This window comes from Oncorhynchus tshawytscha, linkage group LG05 (genome assembly GCF_018296145.1).
Source record: "Oncorhynchus tshawytscha isolate Ot180627B linkage group LG05, Otsh_v2.0, whole genome shotgun sequence".
Taxonomy (NCBI): Eukaryota; Metazoa; Chordata; class Actinopteri; order Salmoniformes; family Salmonidae; genus Oncorhynchus; species Oncorhynchus tshawytscha.
The window spans coordinates 72,021,885-72,047,058 of NC_056433.1; the positions used below are offsets into that span (position 1 = coordinate 72,021,885).

Below are 25,174 nucleotides of genomic sequence, written 5' to 3' on the forward strand. Positions count from 1 at the left end.
ATGTACATACTATATAACCTACCTGAGCCACGCACACATGTGAACATGTGCATGTCTGCTATGCATCATCATAAAAGTGTCAAAGAAACATTTAAGCCCATAGAAGATTGTATTTCTATTGAAGACAAGAACACTGATGTGTTCCAATATATTCCAACACACACTGATCTGTTTGCTTGTTTTCTATCGTGGTAGAATGAAGACCAGCCGTGGAATGTTGGTTTGGCAGAATGTGTGTGTGCGTGTGTGTGTGTGTTCATCTGTGTGCACACACAGGCAGGGACGTGTTTCAGAAAACTGAAATGCGCCAACAGGCATATAGCCTAGTGATTATAAGGGTGGGACTACATTGTTCTTCTATCTGAGAAAAACTCCAACTCCGAGTTTATTACATTCATGAATCAATCCACACATACTGTTGCGATTAAATGTCTGAACATGTTGGGGGATGGAAGGGAGGAATGGGGTTGATAGAGAAGGGGTAGTTTGTAGGTTTGTCACGCTGCATTTCCATGACAACAAACTTAGGTGTACTAACCCTGGTCTCTGGCTTGGAGCAATAGGCCTAGCTCACACACCAAGGAGCAACATTCTGCACTTGCATGCTTGAGCTAACAGAAAATACACAGTCTTTCAATAAATCAATCATGCACACACAAACACCCACTGTACCCTGACACACACACACACACACACACACACATGAACTCACGCACACGCGCACACACACACACTGTACCCTGACAGTCAATCATCATAAACACACACACACACTCACACTGTACCTTGACAGTCAATCATCATAAAAACACACACACACACCACACACTCACACTGTACCCTGACAGTCAATCATCATAAACACACAGACTCTCACACACACACACACACACACAAACACTGTCCCTTGACAGTCAATCATCATGAACACACAGACTCAAGAAAGCATGTACTTACACACACACGCACGCACACACACACAGAAAGAGCTGTGAGATTCCTCAGAGCCTGCTGAAATCGTAGGGGTAGAGTTGTTCTGGTTAATACAGTATATAGGCCAAGTACAAACATAAAATTGAATCCCCCTTATTTATTTGTTATTTTATTTAGAGTTTTTCCCCTTATCCTACCATCCCTACCCTGACTGGAGTAAGCTAACGGACAACAATACTTCTACTGCTATTTACATGTATTTTTGCTCACAGTTATGGTACCTGTAGTTAAATAATTATACATATAAACTCAGCAAAAAAAGAAACGTCCCTTCTTCAGAACCCTGTTGTTCAAAGATAATTCATAAAAATCCAAATAACTTCACAGATTCCCATTTTAAAGGGTTTAACCACTGTTTCCCATGCTTGTTCAGTGAACCATAAACAATTAATAAACATGCACCTGTGGAACGGTCATTAAGACTCTAACAGCTTACAGAGGGTAGGCAATTAAGGTTACAGTTATGAAAACTTAGGACACTAAAGAGGCCTTTCTACTGACTCTGAGAAACACCAAAAGAAAGATGCCCAGGGTCCCTGCTCATCTGCGTGAACGTGCCTTTGTAACAGTATAACTTTGGTCCGTCCCCTTGCCCATACCCGGGCTCGAACCAGGGACCCTCTGCACACATCAACAGTCACCCTCAACGCATTGTTACCCATCACTCCACAAAAGCCAAGGCCCTTGCAGAGCAAGGGGAACCACTACTTCAAGGTCTCAGAGCAAGTGACGTCACCAATTGAAACGCTATTAGCGCGCACCACCGCTAACTGGCTAGCCATTTCACATCTGTTACACCTTACGCATGCTGCAAGGAGGCATGAGGACTGTAGATGTGGCCAGGGCAATAAATTGCCATGTCCGTACTGTGAGATGCCTAAGACAGCGCTACAGGGAGACAGGACGGACAGCTGATCGTCCTCGCTGTGGCAGACCACGTGTAACAATACCTGCACAGGATCAGTACATCCGAAAATCACACCTGCGTGACAGGTACAGGATGGCAACAACAACTGCCCGAGTTACACCAGGAACGCACAATCCCTCCATCAGTGCTCAGACTCTTCGCAATAGGCTGAGAGAGGCTGGACTGAGGGCTTGTAGGCCTGTTGTAAGGCAGGTCCTCACCAGACATCACCAGCAACAACGTCGCCTATGGGCACAAACCCACTGTCGCTGGACCAGACAGGACTGGCAAAAGCTGCAGGGTTCTTCACTGACGAGTCGCGGTTTTGTTGCGCCAGGGGTGATGGTCGGATTCGCGTTTATTGTTGAAGGAATGAGAGTTACACCGAGGCCTGTACTCTGGAACGGGATCGATTTGGAGGTGGAGGGTCTGTCATGGTCTCGGGCAGTGTGTCACAGCATCATCGGACTGAGCTTGTTGTCATTGCAGGCAATCTCAACACTGTGCATTACAGGGAAGACATCCTCCTCCCTCATGTGGTACCCTTCCTGCAGGCTCATCCTGACATGACCCTCCAGCATGACAATGCCACCAGCCATACTGCTCGTTCTGTGCGTGATTTCCTGCAAGACAGGAATGTCAGTGTTCTGCCATGGTCAGCGAAGAGCCCGTATCTCAATCCCATTGAGCATGTCTGGGACCTGTTGGATCGGAGGGTGAGGGCTAGGGCCATTCCCCCCAGAAATGTCTGGGAACTTGCAGGTGCCTTAGTGGAAGAGTGGGGTAACATCTCACAGCAAGAACTGGAAAATCTGGTGCAGTCCATGAGGAGGAGATGCACTGCAGTACTTAATGCAGCTGGTGGCCACACCAGATACTGACTGTTTGTTCAGGGATACATTATTCAATTTCTGTTAGTCACATGTCTGTGGAACTTGTTCAGTTTAAGTCTCAGTTGTTGAATCTTGTTATGTTCATACATATATTTACACACGTTAAGTTTGCTGAAAATAAATGCAGTTGACAGTCAGAGGACGTTTCTTTTTTTGCTGAGTTTATATTATACATTTCTTCAAGTGCTGGATTTTCACCCAGAGTGGCCAATTCACCATTAATTCTGATCTTAACGCCAACCTTCCGATGCCCAAGGCTGTTCAGTCTGTACAGAGTGCAATATAGGTTATACCTTATGCTAAACAATGCATTACTGCAACATTATCTTCCGAGCTGGAAACATTTGAGAGCAAGACACATTACTGTAAATCTTTTAGAATAGCTTAGTGCTGAAGACTGAATGTGTTCATATTATCTCAATATTATCTTTAAAGACTACTGTAAGGTGATAAGATGGAAATTATTATAATAACTCTTTATACAATGTGCTGAGCAGGGCCGGCTCCAGGCATAAACTTCATAAGCTGACGCTTAGGGCCCACAAAAGGCTAGAGCCGGCCCTGGTGCTGATTGACACCAGTATACTTCACGGGCAGGTTGTCTCTGCCAGTGGCATTATGCGATCCAAATTGTTTTTCCTGTGGACCGCATCCACTGTCTTGGATGAGGGATAGAGTTTGTGTATTGTTAGTGTGTAAAAATGGTTGAGGTGAAAAGTATTACAAAAAATATTGCAATGAATGCTGTAATAAATGCTATTGTAATGAATGCTGTAATAAATGCTATTGTAATTAATGCTGTAATAAATGCTATTGTAATTAATGCTGCGATGAATATCTCATAAGATATGAACTGTCACAATTGTGTGCAACATACAGCACTTTTTAAAGATATTTACTGGCCTTTGCTGTTCAGACTCTTGCTGCATTCAGTCTGTCAATAGTGATCTAGGGGAAAGGAACAGTAAACATTTCAGTGTCGAGACTTCTTAAACTTGAGTGAGACACTGAGATAATAATAATTAGGCTGGTCACTAGAAACACAATAATGGCGTATCCTCTCACAGAGCACGCACACACACACATTCTTCCATAGACTAGAAAGAGGAGAGGGTGGGAACATGGAAAGAAAAAGGATAACATTCAAATCGTTTGCGAGGCAAACACGTTGATGGTAGGTGTGGTCTATCTTGTTTAAACAAAACAGATTCTCTTCCGTGTTGTAGATCCAGTCTGCGCTCCTCCGCTGAAAGGTGCGAGGGGAGAGAATTAAAGCGTCACCACCAACCGCTTCGTTCGCAGCATCTCCGCTCAAAGCTACCGCGCTGTAGCCAGGATTTTTAAGTCTTCGTCCCATAATTGTTTTTCTTCCACCAGAGTTTCATAACTTTTTGCATCCAAAGATGAGTCTACACACGTCCCAGAGAAATCGCAAATCCGGTTCTAGGCCCGACCTGAGTGGGGGAACTCAACACTATGACCGGAGTGAAGTGCACGGTGGTAATGTATACGGACAGGAGTACATGGACGGCGCAGGATACAATACATACAGCTACTCAAAGACTTCAATGGGAGGTGGTGGAGGAGTACAGGGGTATGACAGTTTTTATTTATTCTAAAGGCCATTCATTGTGTTGTATTACACAACTGTTGCTCTCACTTGACCGAATACCTCTTTTAGTAAGCTAAATTCCTGCAGAGAGAAAATGCATTGTCCAAAGTGTTTCTATCTCCAATTGAAATCCTCAAACACATTTTTGATTTCCTTCTAGTTCATTAATAACTTGATATAAAGATAATGGAATTCTTGAGGGAAATGTATGCCGTTGTCTGCCAGTGGCATTATGCAATCCAAATTGTTTTTCCTGTGGACGCATCCACTGTCTATGATGAGGGATAGAGTTTGTATATTGTTATCTACAATGCAGTTGTCTGTCTATTCACTGGGAGGAATATTTGTATTACCACAAAGCCCAGTAATACACACAGTAATTTAGTTCTGTGTGCAGTCCCATTTCATAATTTATTACCCTGCATTGAGGTGTTTGTTTTGAAGGACAAAGCAGAATGCCTGACTGCTAAAACCATGACACTAAATGCAAATAAAACGTTTTATTGGAGCCTACAATAGTTAACATGTCACGACATGCATATTATGAGCACTGAGAACGTATTTGCATGCATCCAAATAGACATGTGGAGTTGTTTTCATGGGAATATTTTCACTAGTGACTGTTGCCTGGCTACCTAAACGCCTTGCTCTGGCCAAACGCTATGCCACGCCCACCGACGTTAGTTTATGTATGTAGTACACATAGAACTGAAACCATCTGTCTTTGTGCCTCTGTGGACAAGCTGCTGGGAGACTTAAACTTTAATTATAACTTGCATGGAAACTGTGAGGCGTTGTTTAGACACCAGCTCTAACACACTTTTACTCCATTCCTGAGACCTATGTAGGAATCTAAAACATTCTATAGAGTCTATACTAGTATAACGGTCATAGTTGATGATTACAGTATGAATAGCTGTAGAAAGACTATTCATATGACAACAAAGACCAACAGATCCTCTGGGAGCATGTAAAGCCACGTGAAGTTTCAGTCGCTCTTTAGCAGTTGCATTCTCTTTATGAAGTTTTTAGTCTATCTGCCACTCTGTGTTGTTGTTTGTAGGCTAAGGAAAAGCATGTCACTACTGGCAAAGGAAAAGCATGTCACTACTCTTGAAAACCACTTCACAGGAACAGCATGTCACTACTCTTGAAAACCACTTCACAGGAACAGCATGTCACTACTCTTGAAAACCATTTCACAGGAACAGCATGTCACTACTCTTGAAAACCACTTCACAGGAACAGCATGTCACTACTCTTGAAAACCACTTCAGGAACAGCATGTCACTACTCTTGAAAAACAGCATGTCACTACTCTTGAAAACCACTTCACAGGAAAGCAGCATGTCACTACTCTTGAAAACCACTTCACAGGAACAGCATGTCACTACTCTTGAAAACCACTTCACAGGAAAAGCATGTCACTACTCTTGAAAACCACTTCACAGGAACAGCATGTCACTACTCTTGAAAACCACTTCACAGGAACAGCATGTCACTACTCTTGAAAACCACTTCACAGGAACAGCATGTCACTACTCTTGAAAACCACTTCCCAGGAAAAGCATGTCACTACTCTTGAAAACCACTTCACAGGAAAAGCATGTCACTACTCTTGAAAACCACTTCCCAGGAAAAGCATGTCACTACTCTTGAAAACCACTTCACAGGAACAGCATGTCACTACTCTTGAAAACCACTTCCCAGGAAAAGCATGTCACTACTCTTGAAAACCACTTCCCAGGAAAAGCATGTCACTACTCTTGAAAACCACTTCACAGGAACAGCATGTCACTACTCTTAAAAACCACTTCACAGGAAACAGCATGTCACTACTCTTAAAAACCACTTCACAGGAAAAGCATGTCACTACTCTTGAAAACCACTTCACAGGAACAGCATGTCACTACTCTTAAAAACCACTTCACAGGAAAAGCATGTCACTACTCTTGAAAACCACTTCTCAGGAACAGCATGTCACTACTCTTAAAAACCACTTCACAGGAACAGCATGTCACTACTCTTAAAAACCACTTCACAGGAAAACCACTTGAAAAAAACCACTTCACAGGAACAGCATGTCACTACTCTTAAAAACCACTTCACAGGAACAGCATGTCACTACTCTTGAAAAACCACTTCACAGGAACAGCATGTCACTACTCTTGAAAAACCACTTCACAGGAACAGCATGTCACTACTCTTAAAAACCACTTCACAGGAACAGCATGTCACTACTCTTCTTCACTACTCTTAAAAACCACAGGTCACTACTCTTAATAACCAAAAACCACTTAAAAACCACTTCACAGGAACAGCATGTCACTACTCTTGAAAACCAACCATGTCTTCACACTCTTAAAACCACTTCACAGGGTCACTACTCTTAAAACCAACAGGCATGTCATGTCACTCACTCTTAAAACCACTTCACAGGAACAGCATGTCACTACTCTTAAAACCACTTCACAGGAACAGCATGTCACTACTCTTAAAAACCACTTCACAGGAACAGCATGTCACTACTCTTGAAAACCACTTTCACTACTCTTGAAAACCAACAGCATGTCACTACTCTTGAAAACCACTTCACAGGAACAGCATGTCACTACTCTTGAAAACCACTTCACAGGAACAGCATGTCACTACTCTTGAAAACCACTTCACAGGAACAGCATGTCACTACTCTTGAAAACCACTTCCCAGGAAACAGCATGTCACTACTCTTGAAAACCACTTCACAGGAACAGCATGTCACTAGCATGTCACTCTTGAAAACCACTTCACAGGAAAAGCATGTCACTACTCTTGAAAACCACTTCACAGGAACAGCATGTCACTACTCTTCACAGGAAAACCACTTGAAAACCACCAGGAAAAGCATGTCACTACTCTTGAAAACCACTTCACAGGAAAAGCATGTCACTACTCTTGAAAACCACTGTCACTACTCTTGAAAACCACTTCCCAGGAACAGCAGGAAAAGCATGTCACTACTCTTGAAAACCACTTCACAGGAAAAGCATGTCACTACTCTTGAAAACCACTTCACAGGAACAGCATGTCACTACTCTTAAAAACCACTTCCCAGGAAAAGCATGTCACTACTCTTGAAAACCACTTCCCAGGAAAAGCATGTCACTACTCTTGAAAACCACTTCCCAGGAACAGCATGTCACTACTCTTAAAAACCACTTCACAGGAAAAGCATGTCACTACTTCTTCCAGGAAAACACACTTGAAAACCACAGGAACAGCATGTCACTACTCTTGAAAACCACTTCACAGGAACAGCATGTCACTACTCTTGAAAACCACTCTTGTCACTAAAAACCACTTCCAGGAACAGCATGTCACAGAACAGCATGTCACTACTCTTGAAAACCACTTCACAGGAAAGCATGTCACTACTCTTGAAAACCACTTCACAGGAACAGCATGTCACTACTCTTGAAAACCACTTCCCAGGAAAAGCATGTCACTACTCTTGAAAACCACTTCCCAGGAAAAGCATGTCACTACTCTTGAAAACCACTTCCCAGGAACAGCATGTCACTACTCTTGAAAACCACTTCCCAGGAACAGCATGTCACTACTCTTGAAAACCACTTCCCAGGAACAGCATGTCACTCTTGATGCATGTTTCCCCTTTGCCCATCCCTGCACATAGTCTATTCAATTAAGGCACATCGGAAGCATCCTTAGAAAACGAAATACTTGCTAGTTGCTGCAATAAGACCACAATTCATAACAGGAAACCACTGGGACAATTGATGTAAATCATTGATCAATCTTAAACATATATTTAACGAGAAAGTCACATTGAGGTCAGAAGAAGTGCCAGTTTTTTATAGGGTTGTTGACGGTGATGAGGATGATGATTACAATGTGCTATAGTGATGTTTATAGTAGGCTGATGATGATAATGATGTCTTCCATGTCTCCTACAGCCAATCCACCGCCAGTGCCCTCCAACAGAAGGCCTACATCCTGCAGGGCCAATGTCAGGAGTACCTGAGGAAGGCAGAACACTGCCTACAGGCTGTAAGTCACTACCTACCATAGAGATATAGAATAAGTGTTCTATTCTGTGAGTCACTTCATGTCCTGTCTGCTTTGAGATGTCTCTTTGGTCCTGTTTTAGTCTAAATACAGTTAGTCTGACAACAAGTACATGTAATCAGACAGTCTGACTAAGATATGTACCGTACCTGACTGTGAGGTATGAAAGCTGAGATAGTACTGTACTAATCCTACAGCCAATCACCCTTGACTTGCTTTAGTGGATTTGTTGTGTAAGTACAAGTAGTAGGAACATGAGGTTTCTTAAAAGTCAGGTCTATTGTGAGATGATCCATAACAGGTCATTATTATTTTTGGTAGACACTCACACATGATGAATCCTCACACCTGGCATGTGAAATATGCTCTGTCAGATGCGACTCCACCCTTTCCCTTTATGTTCTCAAATGAGCTTAAAACAGCTTTAGATATGTGTCTGTCAATCCAGGTTTTATCAGAATCATGTCTTTGTTTAAGTCATCATAACCAGTGAGATTATATGCCTCATCTGTCCCTGTTATGTTTGACATGTTCATGCAGGTATGGCTGACTCAACGCGCGTGTGTGAGCACGAGCATGAGTGCGAGTTTTTGATTCAATCTGCTTGGAATAAAAGTGGTTTTGATTATGAATGGTATGAAAGAAGGCAGTGTCAGCTTTTGTCTGGCACACAGTCTGCAGCAAACCCAGGGATTATCTTTAATCACACACCCAGGGAAAGTGCTAATTTGGCCATGACCTGTCACATTATAGTACACTACTTATATTATAGTACACTACTTATAGTACACTACATTATAGTACACTACTACAATCTGATAGAAGTAATAGAAGCTGTCTGGACAGAAAGGAGATTCATACATTATGGTCCTGTTGTTAACTGGGTTTGAATTGAAGGACTCACCTAACTGAACATAGTCTACCATATTCTCATTTGAGAAACCTAGAACACCAAGTCAAAGCTAGACTGAACGTAATGTACAAATCCATAATGTGCATCTCTTCCTGACATTTCCCTGTTGATCCTACAGGGCGGCGACTCTGGGCGTGCCACAGCTGAGGCAGAACGCTTCATGGCCATGGCCAAAGAGACCATAGAGCAGCTGAATGCGTGTGCTCGGGACCTGAGCCACATGGGCCAATCCAACGACAACGTGTTCCGAAGGTCAGTAGTCTCATGGTACCAAACCTCAAAACCATATTCTTGTTTGAAACCTAGAAAGGCTGGAGTCAAGGTTAAGAGGTCAAATACACAGAGAAATTATCACTACTACAGATTTGTATTTGTACAGGTTATTCTCATTGGGGCCGATTTAGGAAATCATTTTATATTTTACATGTTTTGATGTAAGTACTTCTCAGTATTTGGTATTTAGACTTACCTTATCTAGGTGTGCAACGAGCTCTTTGGGAATGGCTCACTTATGCACACTGAATAAATGTAATTCAACCGCCAAAGAACCTCCCACTTATTGGCCAACAGAAATAGGGTTTTCAGTACATTTATCTAAAGCAATCCCTTTCAATACAGTACCTTTTTTAATTTGAATTCCCGACAGATGTTCCCCACCCCAAATAATGTTGCTCAAACAGAAGGGGGAACTAACGGAGTCACTGACCACAACCAAAATGAACCAGGTGGGGTTTTAGCAGGGGTTCTGAAAGATACTCATGGGGGTGTCCACTGAAAGTTGACCAGCAACAACAACTGGGGCCTAAAAGACACCCACCATGAACGCCCACAAAATTTGCCCAAGAACAGGCAAACTATATTAAAACTCACATCAAAGTTAAAGACAGGAAGCAAACCAAAGAGTGGAGCAAAACAAAAACAGGGAAGATTAGATAAAGGATTGTCCTTCTAGAAATCGAATAGGGAGCTCCAACTCAAGACAACTGGAGTATTGGGCCAGCCACTGTAATATCACCTGGGCCAGCACAGGTGAAACACCTACCCACTAACGAGATGACAAACCAGCACAGGTGTACCATATACTGACTAACAAGGTGACACCAATCGGTGTGCCCCACATGCTAATGTCCAACCTCGAACTATAAATGGGAATGCCAAAGCCTATAACAAGGCTCACTAGAATATATGAAGAGAATGGGTTCTGAGTATTAGGGATCAATGAAGAAAGCCATCAAAATATGCATATTCGTCTCTGTTTAGTAGATTTAAAAATACTCTGATCTTATAAATTATTAAGGGTTAGGAAAGTATTAATGAATTTACCTACTTCTTAAACAAAAACAGGTTTGGAGAGCCTTTACGCACAAGATATATTGGTGAATCAAAAATGCAGAGGATTGATTCATCCTGAAAGTTGCCATATTCAGTTGTTCAATTGATGAATATTGGAAGGGGATACAAGTCTACAAAGTTTGTTGATCAATAGTCATATAAATCTCCCTTAATCACTGATCATGGAACTGTGATGACAAAGGCTCACTCGTTGTGAACCGTGCTCCAGGCTCCAGGTTTAAACTGCCACGTTTTGTCTGCGTTCCATATTGATACCAAACATTTTCACAACAGTGTTTACAGAGGAAACAACTAAAGGTAGGCTAAATCAAACAATGTGGCCTAATGAAATGATACAGAATGTAGTGACTGAAGGGAACTAGCTGAAGGGAACTAACCCTAAATAAAGTTAAGGCCATACAATTTAAATTCTGCTTAACGGAACAGCATGTCATATTTCACTGTGGGAAAGGGGTATAAATACTTGTTATGTTGATATGCTTTTCAGTTTGCAGTCTTATGACTGATTTCACATTTGTCTCCAGAGATCATAAGATGAAATAGATCTAAAACAATAGGCATTTATATTTACAATCTCCAAATGGATGACTCATGTATTTAGCTCTTATCAATACAGTGAGCTCCAAAAGTATTGGGACTGTTACCAATGTTTTGGTCAATGTTGTTGTCCTTCCAATAAAACACCAGCTCTTTTGAAATGATACAACAACTATGAGTTTAAAGTGCAGAATCTCAGCTTTAATTTTAGGGTATGTTCATCCATATTGGGTGAACCATTTAGAAATTACACCACTTTTTGTACATAGTCCCCCTGCATTTTAGGGGACCAAAAGTTTTGGGACAAATTCACTTGTCTAAAGAGGTAGTAAAAAGTTAAGTATTTGGTCCCATATTCATAGCACACAATGACTACATCTAGCTTGTGACCACAAATTATTTGGATTAATTTTCTATTTGATTTGCTTGTGTTTCAGATATTTTTTTGCCCAATAGAAATTCATAGTAAATAATGTATTGTGCATTTTGGAGTCACTTTTATTGTAAATAAGAATAGTAGATGTTTGTAAACACTTCTACATTAATGTGAATGCTACCATTGTTAGGGATAATCCTGAATGAATCGTGAATAATGACAAAGTTACAGACGCACAAATATCATACCCCCAAGGCATGCTAACCTCTCACCATTACAATAACAGGGGAGATTTGGTGGGGTATAATATTTGTGCGTCTAACTTTCGCACTCATCATTATCAGCACTCCTACTTTGAGAATCTTTGTGGATACGGGCCGAGTTCTGTGTTAATATCTTAGAAATCCCTTACCGCCTTCACTTTCCCAAACTGTTAGGGTCATGTATAGGCGTTGTTTAACTCTCTTTCTCTGTCTCTGTCTGTCTCTCCCCCTGCCTCCATAGTATTGATCTGTTTAGGGACCAGTTAAAGGGAGTCCACATGGCCGTATATGGGACCATGCAGAGGCGGAGCCGGGGGAGCAGGGGGAGCGGTGCATGGGAGGAAGCTGGGAGGAGCTTCAACGAGGCCATTGCCTGGATTGGACAGCAGAAGGTATAGAAAACCACACCCTACCCTATGATACAGGATAGATGTGTAATGCTGTGTAGGAAGGCCTATGCTATAGGATTGCACAACAGCATCAATGCAACAGTATAGCTTCCGTCCCTCTCCTCGCCCCTACTTGGGCTCGAACCAGGGACCCTCAGCACACATCAACAACAGCCACCCTCGAAGCGTCGTTACCCATTGCGCCATTGAGCCATTTCACATCGGTTACAACTGCAGCTTTGCCACTTATGTATTAACAGAAAATATCCAAATGTCATGTTAGAGGTTACCCGTTTAGAAATGCATGTCAATTATCGTGCCAAGTTGAAAGCATTCTTCTTATTTGCATATGCAGTAATTTGAGTTTTTTTAAGTTGTAAAGAATGCTTTAGAGTCCATCTGCCACTGTCAGACATAAATCTCAATTAGGAGGGGTGGAGACCAGAGACACAGAAGGACAAAAACATTCTCACACGCCCACACTCCCCACAAACTGAGGTGAAAGTGAGACTGTTATTGTGGTCTTCAGTGAATCAAACTCCATGTCTGCTGGTGAACTCCTGACATACTGTTCTTCCTTGGTTGTTTTTCTGTGTGTATTACAGCCTTACAGGGGTAATGAGGGGTAATGAGGGGGTAATGAGTCATACCTCATGTTTCTCTATCACCACCGTGTGGCAATATGCAGCATTGTCTTCACAATAGTCCAATCAAATCAACGTTTGTTGGTCACTACATAGTTTAGCAGGTGTTATTGCAGTGCAACGAAATGCTTATGTTACAAATAAACATGGGGTCAAAACTGGGTTTTCATGGACAGGTTGGTTGCTGTTGTGTGTATTCAATATGTCTGGCCTCTGTGCGTTGGTTGAGATGTGTTAATGTTGTGTGCGAGAAGGTGTTGTTATGTGGTTATTACATGGTGGTGATATCTTTGTGTTCCAGCGTCTCATAGAAACCTCACCCTGGGGGGACGACTCTGCAGCCATCGAGCAGCAGCTGATCAGCCACAACAAGTTTCACAGCTCCATACAGAGAAGTGCAGAGGTGGACAGAGCCAAGGATGAACTGGTGTGTAGGATATATATATATAAACAAACAAACCTATCACAAACACAGTTACTTTCACACTCTCATACATTCTATTTCTGTGTGTGCGATTCTGAGTTTGTGTGATTCTAGCTCCGTGTGTGTCTTTCCCTACAGTTCAAGAAAGGAGACAAGGCCAACCAGCACGCTCTGGATCAGGACTGGGACACGCTGCAGGTGTGAGAGGGCTCTGGGGAAAACTCTCTTACAACCTGCATTACTTTAGAATATGGTTGTTGTACCATATCCTATCTCTGTATGTTTGTGTTGTATTTAACATGTTGGTGTCCATCTGTCTGTCAGTTAGTCATGACACAACCAGGGGTGTAGTGCTGCCAGAGCGTGGAGCAGCAGCACTCATTCACTTTTTACATTTAAGAATGCACAGAGCTGGTAACACTTTCGGGAAAATTCATTACATACATTTAAATAAATACCAATAACATTCCATGAAAAACTATAGAACTATAGGCTATGTGTGTACTGCTAAGGCCCGTCGGTGGCTTGACCACTTAGGGCAATCAGAACATGTGTCTGCCTTGATGTTCATAAACCTCGATGGATCCCCCTCGTGCGCAGTGGAACCCAGAATGATATATGACCACTTGGTTACGGCAACACCGTTCTGCCGAGGACACCCAAACCAGAGTAGCCACCGCAAAGCCCCCAAGAATAGCACTACACCACTGGTAACAATGGATGTTTAACTTTATTGATTGTACCTAACTATAGATGTCTCACCATGTTTTGTGTGTCAGAAAATGTCTCATGGCCGTAGCAACCAGCTGAGAGAGCTGCAGCAAATCATTGAGGAGATCAGCAGAGAAATCATGTGGGTGAATGAGAGAGAGGAGGAGGAGCTGGTGTTCGACTGGGGGGAGAAAAACATTGACCTCTACATTCCCAAGAAGCAGGAGAGCTACTCGGTAAGGACTGGGTCAAGGGTTAAAGGTCAAGGGTCAGAGGGGAAGTGTCACAGTGGGAGGGGGGAAAGGCTAGTTGATTATTCCCATAGAGGCCATACAGGATGTCTGTGTACCATATGGCACCCTATTACCTATTTAGTGCACTACTTTTCATCAGGGCTCTGGTCAATGTAGGGAATAGGGTGCCATTTGGGGTGCATACTAGCTGTAATAATTCCTGATTGTTACTGATCCTTCCTGATGATTGGTAATGTTTGGTAATCTCTAGTCCCGTGACTGACACATCTAGTTTATTGTGTATCTGCATGTCATTATGTCTTGTTCATCTGTTTTGCATTCTGTTCCCTAGGGAACTATAATGCCAAACCACTGGGAGTTGTGCAATGAAACCACAGATCATTCTTCCAGTCCCAATGGGTCCCCAGGTCCTAACACTGTTTCTGTCTCTCCAGTTCTGCCCTAACTGTGTTGTTCTCTGACAGAAACTGATGAGTACCCTGGAGGAGAAGGAGAAAGACCTGAATAAACTGAAGTTGAAAGTGGACAGCCTTCTGAAGAACCATCACCCTGCCTCTGACAAGATCGAGGTGAGGAGAATATCTATTTGATTATTGATTATTAGCTGTTAGTCGCAACATCTCCTCTTCCTGTGGCCCATGCCACCTAGCAATATCTACTGAAGCTATCTACACTGAACACAATTATAAACGCAACCTAAAACCATTTCGAAGATTTGACTTAGTAACAGTTCATATAAGGAAATCAGTCAATTGAAATACATTCATTAGGCCCTAATCTATGGATTTCACATGACTGGGAATACAGATATGCACATGTTGGTCACAGATACCTTACAAAAAAGGCAGGGACGTGGATCATAAAACCAGTCAGTATCTGGTGTGACCACCATCTGCCTCATGCAGTGCAACACATTGGCTTCACATAGAATTGATCAGGATGTTGATTGTGGCCTGTGGAATGTTGTCCCACTCCTCTTCGATGGCTGTGCAAAGTTTCTGGATATTGGCAGGAACTGGAACACGCTGTTGTACACGTCGATCCAGAGCATCCTTAACATGCTCAATGGGTGACATGTCTGGTGAGTATGCAGGCCATGAAAGAACTGGAACATTTTCAGCTTTCAGTAATTGTGTACAGATCTTTCAACATGGGGCCGTGCATCATCATGCTGCAACATGAAGTGATGGCGGTGGATGAATGGCACGACAATGGGCCTCAGGATCTCGTCACGGTATCTCTGTGTATTCAAATTGCCATCAATAGAATGCAATTGTGTTCATTGTCCATAGTTTATGCCTGCCCATACCATAACCCGACCGCCACCATGGGGCACTCTGTTCACAACATTGACGTCAGCCAACTGCTTGCCATCTGCCCGGTACAGTAGAAACCAGGATTCATCTGTGTAGAGCACACCTCCAGTGGGCATCGAAGGTGAGAATTTGCCACTGAAGTCGGTTATGACCCCGAACTGCAGTCAGGTTAAGACACTGGAGAGGACGACGAGCACGCAGATGAGATTCCCTGAGACGGTTTCTGACAGTTTGTGCAGACATTCTTCGGTTGTGCAAACCCACAGTTGTGGGTGGCTGGTCTGGGGGGTTGGTCTGTCCGGGTGGCTGGTCTGAGATGATCCCGCAGGTGAAGAAGCCGGATGTGGAGGCCCTGGGCTGGCGTGGTTACTCGTGGTCTGTGAGGCCGGTTGGACGTACTGCCAAATTCTCTTAAATGACGTTGGAGGCTGCTTATGGCAGAGAAATTAACATTCCATTCTCTGGTAACAGCTCTGGTGGACATTCCTGCAGTCAGCATGCCAATTGCACCCTCCCACAAATCTTGAGCCATCTGTGGCATTGTGTTGTGTGACAAAACTGCACATTTTAGTGGCCTTTTATTGTCCCCAACACAAGGTGCACCTATGTAACAACCATGCTGCTTAATCAGCTTCTTGATATGCCACACCTTTCAGGTGCATAGATTATCTCGGTGAAGGGGAGATGCTCACTAACAGGGATGTAAACACATTTCTGCACAAAATGAGAGAAATAAGCTTTTTGTGCATATGGGAAATTTCTGGGATCTTTTATTTCAGCTCATGACACATTACACCAACACTTTACATGATGCAAATAGATTTTTGTTCAATGTCATTCGTTGTGATGGTTATCTTGATTCATTCATCCTTTAACCCCTTTATCCTTCTGTTTTTATTTCTTCCAGGCCTACATGGACACTCTGCAGACCCAGTGGAGCTGGCTCCTCCAGATCACCAAGTGTATTCATGTCCACCTGAAGGAGAATGCTGCATACAGCCAGTTCTTCAAGGAGGCCAATGAGACGTACAGCAAGCTGCAGAAAGAGCATGAGAACATCCGTAGGAAGTTCACCAGCGATAGGAACACACCTCTGGAAAACCTGCTGGAACTACTCAACGGCCTGGAGGTAAGACATGTATATCAGCACCACAGATGCTGTTCATCAAAGCACAAGACGAGACCCAAATGCAGATACAGGAGGCAGATGGTTTTGAGTCTTACAATGTTTATTCATCCAAAGGGGTAGGAGAGAGAATGGTCGTGGACAGGCAAAAGGTCAAAACCAGATCCGAGTCCAGGAATTACAGACAGGCTCGTGGTCAAGGCAGGCAGAATAGTCAGGCAGGCGGATACAAAGTCCAGAAACAGGCAATGTTCAAAACCAGGAGGACTAGAAAAAGGAGAATAGCAAAAAGCAGGAGAACAGGAAAAACACTGGTTGACTTGGAAAAACATACAAGACGAACTGGCACAGAGAGACAGGTAACACAGGGATAAATACACCAGGGAAAATAAGCGACACCTGGAGGGGATGGAGACAAGGACAGGTGGAACAGATCAGTGCGTGACAGTTCAAGACTATATCTCAAACAACCAATTCCCAATATAGTGCACTACGTTTGACTGTAGTCACTCCAATTAAAAAAAACTGCACTACATGGGGAATAGGCAGTAATTTGTGAAGATACAAAAGTTCAATTGCTCCCCTTGTCCTCTGGAATGGATATTAACCTCTGACCCCTAACCTGTGTGTCCAACAGAAGGAGAAAGAGTGGATCTTGGAGAATAAGAGGCAGGTGCAGCACCTGGTCAACATGTCCAAAAGCATTGTGAGGCTGAGACCACGTAACCCTGAGGAAGAGAAGAGCAGTAGTCCTGTTATGGTACAGGCCCTGTGTGACTTCAAACAGGACCAGGTCAGAGACTTATTTAATTAACCATGGAGTCATACTGAGACCAAGGTCTTTTACAGATGAGCCCTGAATGACATAAATTACAGAAAATACACACATCAATATAAATACAAAATGCAAGCAGAAAGAACAACATGGTCATTAAAAACAAGCACATTCGTCAGTAATAAGGTCCTAAATCAGCCTACTGAATTGGCCCAGAGGCACCAAAACATAAAATGTAAGAACATTTAAGATTGTTCCACAAATAAGGCGCAAGAAAGGTAAATCCGCTTTTAGTTAACTCCGTAGAGACCAAAGGAATTCCCAGAGTTAACCATCCCTGAGACTGGGTGTGGTAACTTGTATGTCTGAAGTTTAGTTATGATGTTAGGTACAGTGGGACTTTTTGTAAAAGGGCTTTATAAATGAAAACATAATGTATCAACCTACAAGACATCAGAGGGCCAACCAACTTTCTGGTAGAGAATGCAGTGATGATTACTAAAATTGTCACCCGTAATAAAGAGAAGTGTGCTATGATAAACTACATCTAACGACTTTAATAAGGTGGCAGTTGTGTTCATATAGACGATGTCACCATAGTTTAGGACCGACAGAAACGTTGACTGAATGATCTGCTTTCTACTATTTAGTGAGAGGCAGGACCTATTTCTGTAGAAGAAGCCCGTTTTTTAAAAACTAACTCATCATTATGCTTTGTAAAAGACAGCTTTTCATCTGTCAAGATGCCCAGATATTTTTTAAGCAGGGACACAATCAATATGCACACCATCCAAAATACATGTTTAAATCATCAGCTCCACTTTTATGCGCGCTAGAGAACGACTTATACTTAAGTTTTACCAGCATTCAATAGTAATTTCAGGTCAATACAGTGTTTCTGTAATACAATGAATGCAGACTTTCATCAGATAGAGCCTGGTCAACCGTGGGGGCAATAGCATACACAACAGTATCATCGGCATACAAGTGCAGGTTACAATTTTTTTACAGACAAGTCGAGATTGTTAATGTAAAAAGTACAGGACCCAGAATCGGCCCCTGCGGGATACCTTTCGTAATATCCAGGAAACCTGATTCAACACCATCAGTAGATAGTTTTATCTGTCAAGTCATTGTTCAACCAGTTACATGCAGCCTGGTCTGGGCCAATTGAGGAACGCCTCTGAATTAGAGGTGAGTGATCAACAGTATTGAAAGACTTTGAAAGGTCAATGAAGAGGGCAGCACAATGTTGCCTTTTATCCATACAGTTAACCACAGCATTTATAACTAGGGTTGCAGCAGAGATAGTGCTATGACATGGTCTAAAACCCGACAGATGTACATTTAAAATACATTTTAATTATCAGAAAGATCTTAGCTGAGAATTAATCAAGGATTATATTTTAGCTATGCAAGAAAGTAGAAATAGGGCAATTTTAATTGTTCAAGTCACATAAGGGTCTCTTCTCTCATACACATTCTGTATTGTGTTCCACAGAAGGTGATTCTGAAGGGCAACGAGGGCATCCTAAAAGACAACTCCCAGCGTAGTAAGTGGCAGGTAACGGGACCAGGAGGACTGGACATGCTGGTGCCTTCTGTCTGTCTGCTGGTGCCACCACCCAATTCCCTGGGCATCAACCTGGCCAACAAGTAAGAACACTCGCATACACACACAGTACCAGTCAAAAATTCCACAAATGTACTTAAGGCACACCTCTTAATTGAAATGCATTCAAATCGAAATTGTATTTGTCACATAAAAGGTTAGCAGATGTTAATGCGAGTGTAGCAAAATGCTTGTACATCTGGTTCCGACAGTGCAGTAATATGTAACAATTCCCCAATACACACATCTAAAAGGGGGAAATGAGAATATGTATGTACTGTGGCAGACCAGGGGGTTTGGTCAAGACGTTTACACAGATCAGACACGGACAGAGTAGGATTAGCTCCATTTCAAGGGTGTTTATTTAAATAATAGATCAGATAGGATAGGTCTCCCCCTGAGACCCTCTCCGGGATACCGTCTTCTGGGCGCCGGGTCTTGCTGTATCCTGTCGGGATCAAAACTGCACTCACTCCTGTTACCTCTGTAACCATCCCCAACTATATGGGAGTCCTTTCTTCCCCCCTCTCCCTGTGTGCTGTTCTTCTAGCAGCTTTATGGGCCTTGCACAGCTGGTGAGCAATCAGCCCTTGATTACTCACCAACTCCCAATCAGCCATTGTTTACTCACCAACTCCCAATCAGCCCCAATTAGTCCTGGCCGGAGAACCCGTCGAGACCTGGTACGTCCAACAGATGGAGCCAATGCCTTGTGACGTACACACTGTCTGTCACCAGGCCTCGACGAGTCTCCCCCTGGTGGCTGACCTGCAGTACGCCACAGTACATATAAATATATGGATGAGCGATGGCCGAACAGCATAGGCAAGTGCAATAGATGGTATAAAATACCGTGTATACATATGAGTAATGTAAGATACGTAAACATTGTTAAAGTGGGATTTTTTAAAGTGACTAGTGATCCATTTGTTAAAGTGGCCAGTGATTGGGTCTCCATGTAGGCAGCAGCCTCTCTGAGTTAGTGATTGCTGTTTAGCAGGCTGATGGCCTTGAGATAGAAGCTGTTCTTCAGTCTCTCGGTCCCAGCTTTGATGCACCTGTACTGACCTCACCTTCTGGATGGTAGTGGTGTGAACAGACAGTGGCTCGGGTGGTTGTTGTCTTTGATGATCTTTTTTGCCTTCCTGTGACATCGGGTGCTGTAGGTGTCAGGTAGTTTGCCTCCGGTGATGCGTTGTGCAGATCGCACCACCCTCTGGAGAGCCTTGTGGTTGTGGGCAGAGCAGTTGCCGTACTAGGCTGTGATACAGCCCGACAGGATGCGCTCGATTGTGGATCTGTAAAAGTTAGTCTAAATTATGCGCTGTTGCACCTTCTTCACCACCCTGTCTGTGTGGGTGGACCATTTCATTTTGTCGTTGACGTGTATGCTGAGGAACTTAAAACTTTCCACTTTCTCCACTGCTGTCCCTTCGATGTGGATAGGGGGGTGCTCCCTCTGCTGTTTCCTGAAGTCCACGATAATCTCCTTTGTTTTGCTGACATTGAGTGAGAGGTTGTTTTCCTGACACCACACTCCGAGTGCCCTCACCTCCTCCCTGTAGGCTGTCTCGTCATTGTTGCTAATCAAGCCCACTACTGTTGTGTTGTCTGCAAACTTGATGAATGAGTTGGAGGCGTGTATGGTCACGAAGTCGTGGGTGAACAGGGAGTACAGGAAGGGGCTGAGCACGCACCCTTGTGGGGGCCCAGTGTTGTGGGTCAACAAGGTGGAGATGTTGTTTCCTACCTTCACCACCTGGGGCTGCCCGTCAGAAAGTCAGGGACCCAATTGCACAGGGCGGGGTTGAGGTCCACGGTCCCCAGCTTGATGATGAGCTTGGAGGGTACTATAGAATGCTGAGCTGTAGTTAATGAACAGCATTCTTACATACAGTGGGGCAAAAAAGTATTTATTCAGCCACCAATTGTGCAAGTTCTCCCACTTAAAAAGATGAGGCCTGTATTTGTCATCATAGGTACACTTCAACTATGACAGACAAAATGAAAAAAAAAAATCCAGAAAATCACATTGTAGGATTTTTAATGAATTTATTTGCAAATTATGGTGGAAAATAAGTATATGTCAATGTCGAAAATAGTAAAAATAAAGAAAAACCCTAAATGGGTGTGTCCAAGCTTTTGACTGGTACTGTGTATGTGCTATGCATGTATGCACCCACGCATGCATACAGACTAAATCCATGTCCGTGTTGTGTGGTCCATCAGGAATGAACAGTACTACGAGGCCATCCTGTCTGTGTGGAACCAGCTCTACATCAACATCAAAAGTCTCATCTCCTGGCAGTACTGTGTCCAGGACATCACACGCATCAACTCTCTCACCATCACCATGGTAAGAACCTATCGCCATCGTAACCATATCACGTCATCACTGTTGCTACAGTTTCACGTACAAGGGCCACGACTGACTCAAATGTCAGTTTGACTTTATGGTGCAGCTGAGTCCATTATTACTAAGATTACAAATGACCTGACTACATAACTACATTCACTAAAACGAGGACACAAAAACAATGTCTGAATTTTTCTTAATATGTGTGTGTCCTCTCAGCTGTCCCGTATGCGTCCTGAGGAATACCGCAGCATCCTGAAGGGTCTGGAGACCCACTACTCAGACTTCATACACTGTTGCCATGGCTCTGAGATGTTCAAGGACGACGACAAGAGGAACATCGAGAGCCAGTACACTGGAGCCCAGGCTCACTACGACCAACTGGTGGTCCAGCTACCTGCTTACAGTGAGTAGATATACAGTAGAGTCAGTACACTGGACCCCAGGCCTACTACGACCAACTGGTGGTCCGACTACCTGCTGAGTGAGTAGATATACAGTAGCGAGATAGTAGATATACAGTATCAGATCCATTACAGTGTGTTACGAATCCCTTTTGGCCCGACAGTCTAGGGGGGATGGTAATGAGACCCGTAACATAACTCATGCAAATTATTATTGTGACAAAGTAAAAGTGTGAACGAAATAACCACGACAACAGAAATCTACTGTCAAACTCCAGGTTTATTTATAAACACACGGTAATGGGGGGAGCAGGAAAAGGGGCTGAGCTGGACCCAAGGAAAGATAAATAAATATACAAAAACACCCCTAAGCTAGACTAGCCTACTTTAACAACAGCTAACTAACTAACCAAAAATACAGTGGGTGGTCCGCCCAGTTCTAACTAGTGTATTTAACAAAGTTCACCTACGGGTAGTGTATGCCCATGGGCAACTTGTCTTGGTTTCCCCCTTTTCCCACCAGCAACAAACACCATAACCAAAAACAATACTCACAGGTGATGACAAAGTGCTATGGAGGTGCTCAAACAAAAGAGAGGTTAAGACACAAGGCGAGAGTGAAACACAGAGACCTACAGACATGGCATTTACAGAGAGATTGAGCTCTAGAGCAAACAACTGATGGGGGAGGAACTGTGATAGGGTAGGAAACAGGAGGAGGTGTGTCTTCTGATTGATGATTGATTGTTGACTGATTGGGGAGTGATGATTTTCACCTGTGAGGGGAGAAGGAGAGAAAAGAAACACACACACACAGGATAACTGTATCCGTAACACAGTGAATAGAGATAGTAGATATACAGTATCAGATCCATTACAGTGAATAGAGATACTGTATATCTACTATCTCGCTACTGTATCTCTATTCACTGTAATGTACCTGATACTGTATATCTACTATGTCACTACTGTATCTCTCTTCACTGTAATGGACCTGATACTGTATATCTACTGCATCTCTATTCACTGTAATGGACCTGATACTGTATATCTACTATGTCACTACTGTATCTCTATTCACTGTAATGTACCTGATACTGTATATCTACTATGTCACTACTGTATCTCTCTTCACTGTAATGGACCTGATACTGTATATCTACTGTATCTCTATTCACTGTAATGTACCTGATACTGTATATCTACTATGTCACTACTGTATCTCTCTTCACTGTAATGGACCTGATACTGTATATCTACTATATCTCTATTCACTGTAATGTACCTGATACTGTATATCTACTATGTCACTACTGTATCTCTATTCACTGTAATGGATCTGATACTGTATATCTACTGCATCTCTATTCACTGTAATGGACCTGATACTGTATATCTACTGCATCTCTATTCACTGTAATGGACCTGATACTGTATATCTACTGCATCTCTATTCACTGTAATGGATCTGATACTGTATATCTACTATCTCACTACTGTATCAGATCCATTACAGTGAATAGAGATACAGTGTCAGATCCATTACAGTGAATAGAGATACAGTAGTGAGATAGTAGGTATACAGTATCAGGTCCATTACAGTGAATAGAGATACAGTAGATGTACAGTATCGGGCACATTACAGTGAACAGAGATACAGTAGTGACATAGTAGATATACAGTATCAGGTACATTACAGTGAATAGAGATATAATAGATATACAGTATCAGGTACATTACAGTGAATAGAGATACAGAAGTGAGATAGTAGATATACAGTATCAGGTACATTACAGTGAATAGAGATGCAGTAGATATACAGTATCAGGTACATTACAGTGAATAGAGATGCAGTAGAGATGCAGTATCAGGTACATTACAGTGAAGAGATGCAGTATCAGGCACATTACAGTGAATAGAGATATAGTAGATATACAGTATCAGGTCCATTAGTGAGTAGAGAGACAGTAGATATAGTAGAGAGTACAGATATAGTAGATACAGTAGATGTATATAGTAGACATAGTAGGTATACTGTAGAGCGATAGAATATATACAGTAGAGCGATAGTGTGTATATATAGTAGAGACAGTGAGAGTAGATCAGTATCAGGTCCATTACAGTGAATATATATACTGTAGATATAGAGTAGAGATATAGTAGATACAGTAGAGTGATAGATATATAGTAGAGAGACAGTATAGCGATAGTGTAGATACAGTTGAAGTCGGAAGTTTACAAACACTTAGGTTGGAGTCATTTAACTTGTTTTTCAACCACTCCACAAATTTCTTGTTATGAACTATAGTTTTGGCAAGTCGGTTAGGACATCTACTTTGTGCATGACACAAGTAATTTTTTCAACAATTGTTTACAGACAGATTATTTCACTTATAATTCACTGTATCACAATTCCAGTGGGTCAGAAGTTTACATACACTAAGTTGACTGTGCCTTTAAACGGCTTGGAAATATCCAGAGAATTATGTCATGGCTTTAGAAGCTTCTGATTGACTCAAATGAGGTCAATTAGCCTATTGGAGGTGTACCTATGGATGTATTTCAAGGTCTACCTTCAATCTCAGTGCCTCTTTGCTTGACATCATGGGGAAATCAAAAGAAATCAGCCAAGACTTCAGAAAAACAATTGTAGACCTCCACAAGTCTGGTTTATCCTTGGGAGCAATTTTCAAATGCCTGAAGGTACCACGTTCATCTGTACAAACAATAGTAGGCAAGTATAAACACCATGCCACCACGCAGCCGTAATATCGCTCAGGAAGGAGACGCGTTCTGTCTCCTGGTGATTAATCTACTTTGGCGCGAAAAGTGCAAATCAATCCCAGAACAACAGCAAAGGACCTTGTGAAGATGTTGGAGGAAACGGTACACAAGTATCTATATCCACAGTAAAACAAGTCCTATATCGACATAACCTGAAAGGCCGCTCAGCAAGGAAGAATCAAACTGACATAAAACGGCCATTAAAAAAAGCCAGACTATGGTCTGAAACTGCACATGGGGCCAAAGATCGTACTTTTTGGAGAAATGTCCTCTGGTCTGATAAAACAAAAATAGAACTGTTTGGCCATAATGACCATCGTTATGTTTGGGGAAAAAGGGGGAGGCTTGCAAGCCGAAGAACACCATCCCAACCGTGAAGCACGGGGGTGGCAGCACCATGTTGTGGGGGTGCTTTGCTGCAGGAGGGACTGGTGCACTTCACAAAATAGATGGCATCATGAGGGTGG

General features: G+C 42.7%; 1 protein-coding gene across 3 annotated transcripts in view; it reads left to right on the top strand.

The window, feature by feature from the left end:
- Positions 1-4,008: 4,008 nt before the first annotated feature.
- The window catches only part of LOC112251318 (desmoplakin), a 41,642-nt gene continuing 20,476 nt past the window's right edge, over positions 4,009-25,174 (top strand). For 2 of the 3 annotated variants that reach the window (XM_024422244.2, XM_024422245.2), the window contains exons 1-13: positions 4,010-4,387; positions 8,359-8,452; positions 9,502-9,635; positions 12,154-12,304; positions 13,247-13,372; positions 13,508-13,567; positions 14,149-14,316; positions 14,799-14,903; positions 16,558-16,779; positions 17,414-17,569; positions 19,053-19,207; positions 21,393-21,519; positions 21,739-21,925. In XM_024422244.2, the coding sequence (XP_024278012.1) occupies positions 4,197-4,387; positions 8,359-8,452; positions 9,502-9,635; positions 12,154-12,304; positions 13,247-13,372; positions 13,508-13,567; positions 14,149-14,316; positions 14,799-14,903; positions 16,558-16,779; positions 17,414-17,569; positions 19,053-19,207; positions 21,393-21,519; positions 21,739-21,925 (1,876 nt within the window). In that variant the 5' untranslated portion in view covers positions 4,010-4,196. Of the gene's footprint in view, positions 4,388-8,358; positions 8,453-9,501; positions 9,636-12,153; positions 12,305-13,246; positions 13,373-13,507; positions 13,568-14,148; positions 14,317-14,798; positions 14,904-16,557; positions 16,780-17,413; positions 17,570-19,052; positions 19,208-21,392; positions 21,520-21,738; positions 21,926-25,174 lie in introns of all 3 variants that reach the window. The other variant, XM_024422243.2, reaches the window with a different exon arrangement.